Source organism: Trachymyrmex cornetzi, unplaced genomic scaffold, assembly GCF_001594075.2.
Source record: "Trachymyrmex cornetzi isolate Tcor2-1 unplaced genomic scaffold, Tcor1.1 scaffold53, whole genome shotgun sequence".
In the NCBI taxonomy this organism is placed as follows: domain Eukaryota; kingdom Metazoa; phylum Arthropoda; class Insecta; order Hymenoptera; family Formicidae; genus Trachymyrmex; species Trachymyrmex cornetzi.
Genome location: NW_017299839.1, coordinates 192,025 through 194,793, shown reverse-complemented (window position 1 = coordinate 194,793; position 2,769 = coordinate 192,025). Strand labels below are relative to the sequence as shown.

General features: G+C 34.2%; 1 protein-coding gene across 1 annotated transcript; it reads right to left on the bottom strand.

Moving 5' to 3' along the window:
• Positions 1-880: 880 nt before the first annotated feature.
• Positions 881-1,788, bottom strand: LOC108765769 (uncharacterized). Its single transcript, XM_018514612.1, has 3 exons — positions 1,592-1,788; positions 1,281-1,498; positions 881-1,175 (listed from the first exon to the last, which is right to left on the bottom strand). Exons 1-3 carry the CDS (start codon positions 1,786-1,788, stop codon positions 1,153-1,155), a joined length of 438 nt encoding a protein of 145 aa, XP_018370114.1. The 3' UTR covers positions 881-1,152.
• Between the last annotated feature and the right edge of the window lie 981 nt (positions 1,789-2,769).

Sequence of the window (2,769 nt, the reverse complement as noted above, 5' to 3'; positions counted from 1 at the left end):
GCAGGAAATTGCGTAGCGGAAATTACGTAGCGCGGGATGTTGCGTGCGCGTCGCGATGATGCGGGGTCAGTGGCCGCCGAGCACAGTCGCCATCGCGCGAGGGCCGCCGCCGCCGCCGCCGCCGGTCTCCGCCTCCGGTCCCCATCGCTATACTTACCATTTATACTTACCGTCTCTCTCGCTCTTATGCATCTTCTTCTCGAACGCAGCTTCTCACACGCAAAACTATTTTATGTGATGCTCTCACACGTGATGATCGACGTCGAGCGCGATGTCGCACTCGCGCGTAACGTGATGCCGTAGAGATAAGGAATGGTTAAACGAGATATAATTTGAACACCGAGATATATTTATTTATTTTTATTCATTAACTTTTTTCTTCTTTTCTAACATAGTGTTTACTACAATATCCAAAGAATGAGTACCTACGTTATGGATTCTTAAGTGATATACATTGAAATTGATTGTATAATTTATAATTTTTTGAATCTTTTATTTATATATGAATTTCGTATCTTTAATTTACATATATGAAATCATAGAAAAATATTGAAAATATGGATTGATTAAAGGAAGGAGCGACAGAGAAGAAAATGTATTTGTAGGCATTTGTATATATTTAAATCGATTATGTAATTTATATATATTTTTAATCTCTTATTTACATATGAATTTCGTATCTTTAATTTATATATGAAATCATAGAAAAATGTTGAATATATTAACTGATTGAAAGAAGGAGCGGTAGAGAGAAGAATATCAAATATGTGAATCGTAACATAAGTTTAACGTATATTTATTTATTTATTAACTTTCTAACATAGTGTCTACAGTAATATTCAAAGAATAAGTATATATTGTTGAATTCCCATTGCTTTATGCTCTATGCTCTATGTTCTATCATCAGCTGCAGCTACATTAGCGAATATCAAATATGTGAATCGTAACATAAGTTTAACGTATATTTATTTATTAACTTTCTAACACAGTGTCTACAGTAATATTCAAAGAATAAGTATATATTGTTGAATTCCCGTTGCTTTATGCTCTATGCTCTATGTTCTATCATCAGCTGCAGCTACATTAGCATTGTCATCAGTAATTGCATAATAATCATCAGAATGACTTCATTTATGTTTCACAATTATAGAGCTAATTTTTGCCATCCTTCCTCACTGGAAATCAAATAAATGAAAAGTGACACGAGTTTAACAAGTATATTATTAAATTATTTTATTTTATTATTTTTTCTAAAACAGTATTATCCGAAGAATAAGTACCTGTATTACTAGATTTTTTCTGTGCTCTATTATGAGCCGCAGCCACATTAGCATCATTATCGCTAATAATATAATAATAATCGTCATCAGCATCATGTCGTTTACGTTTCCCAATTCTTAACCGCAAAATTTGAGCATCTCTCTCCTTTTTTTTAACTGTTGTTATCAACAAATCCATCACATCGTTCAATCTTTTTATTACATCAATAGTACCACGCCTAAAAGAAAAAAAGAGAACAATTTAAAGAAATAGTTTCTTCAATTTAAGCATAATTTTCTCTCTACTAATATACTAATAATATAATACTTACATTCTCCCCATCAGAATGTTATCATTGGCAATATCCAAAGCGACATGAATTGATTTTGGTACGTTTTCACCAACATCTGTAGCCGCTCCACGAATCTTGAGCGCATTTCCAAACAATGTTGTAGACTTTTGAGATAGAAACATCAACTGAACACGAATAACATCCATAAGATCAATTAAATCATTAACGTTATTCATGTTTTTATTCCACACAACGAATCAACGATCGCAGAATGACTAAATGAACCGTTAGGACCGTTAACTGACTGACAGCCCAGATTGACTTGGAATGACTGACAGTGAGGGACTGTGCGAGAATTTATAGGGGAAGGCATACTTAACAATGATGTCATTTTGAAAAGAATCCTCACCGTTATCAATTCAGAGTATAATGTGATATGCAAGAGTGCAATGTCTCAGTCAAAAAGTGTAATGTTTCAAGCAAAAAGTATATCACGCGTTGAAAAACTATATTACGCGTGCAAAAGATTCTATGAAGAAACTTCAGCATTTATCTGTTATACTTATATCACCAACGTTTTATATCAGCGACGAAAGTACAATGCCTCGGCCAAAGGTATATTTCGCGCTCGAAAGATTACACTACCTCAGTATTTCTTTTATCCGTTCTTCGCATTGAAGCGCAATTAGATTTATATCAAACCGCCATCAAACAGCTATTAGACTGATATTTAACAGCTATAAACAGCTATCAAACCTCTATCAAACCACTATCGAACGGCTATCGAACGACTGTCGAACTGCTATCGAACTGATATCGAATCGATACCGAACTGCTAACAAAGCAACTATAAACAGCCATCGGTACGCTGTAAACAGCCATCGGACTGATATTTAACAGCTATAAATAGCTTTCAAACAGCTATTGGCCCACTGTACACAGCTATCGAACTGATATCGAACCGCTATCAGTTCATTTCAACATCTATCTGCTATATTTATTTAAATGTCTACAGGTATAAGGGTAATAGAAATAAACATATTAATGTAAGATAATATAGATTTTATTTAAAAATCTTACAATTCTTCTTGGTGTCGCGACCACCAGTTAAATATCTTAAATACATTTTGTAAAGCGCAATTCTTTGCGTGTTTTCCGCATCGTATAGTATTACAATCATCTAGATTACGTAGCGATTCTACATCTTTATAATGCGC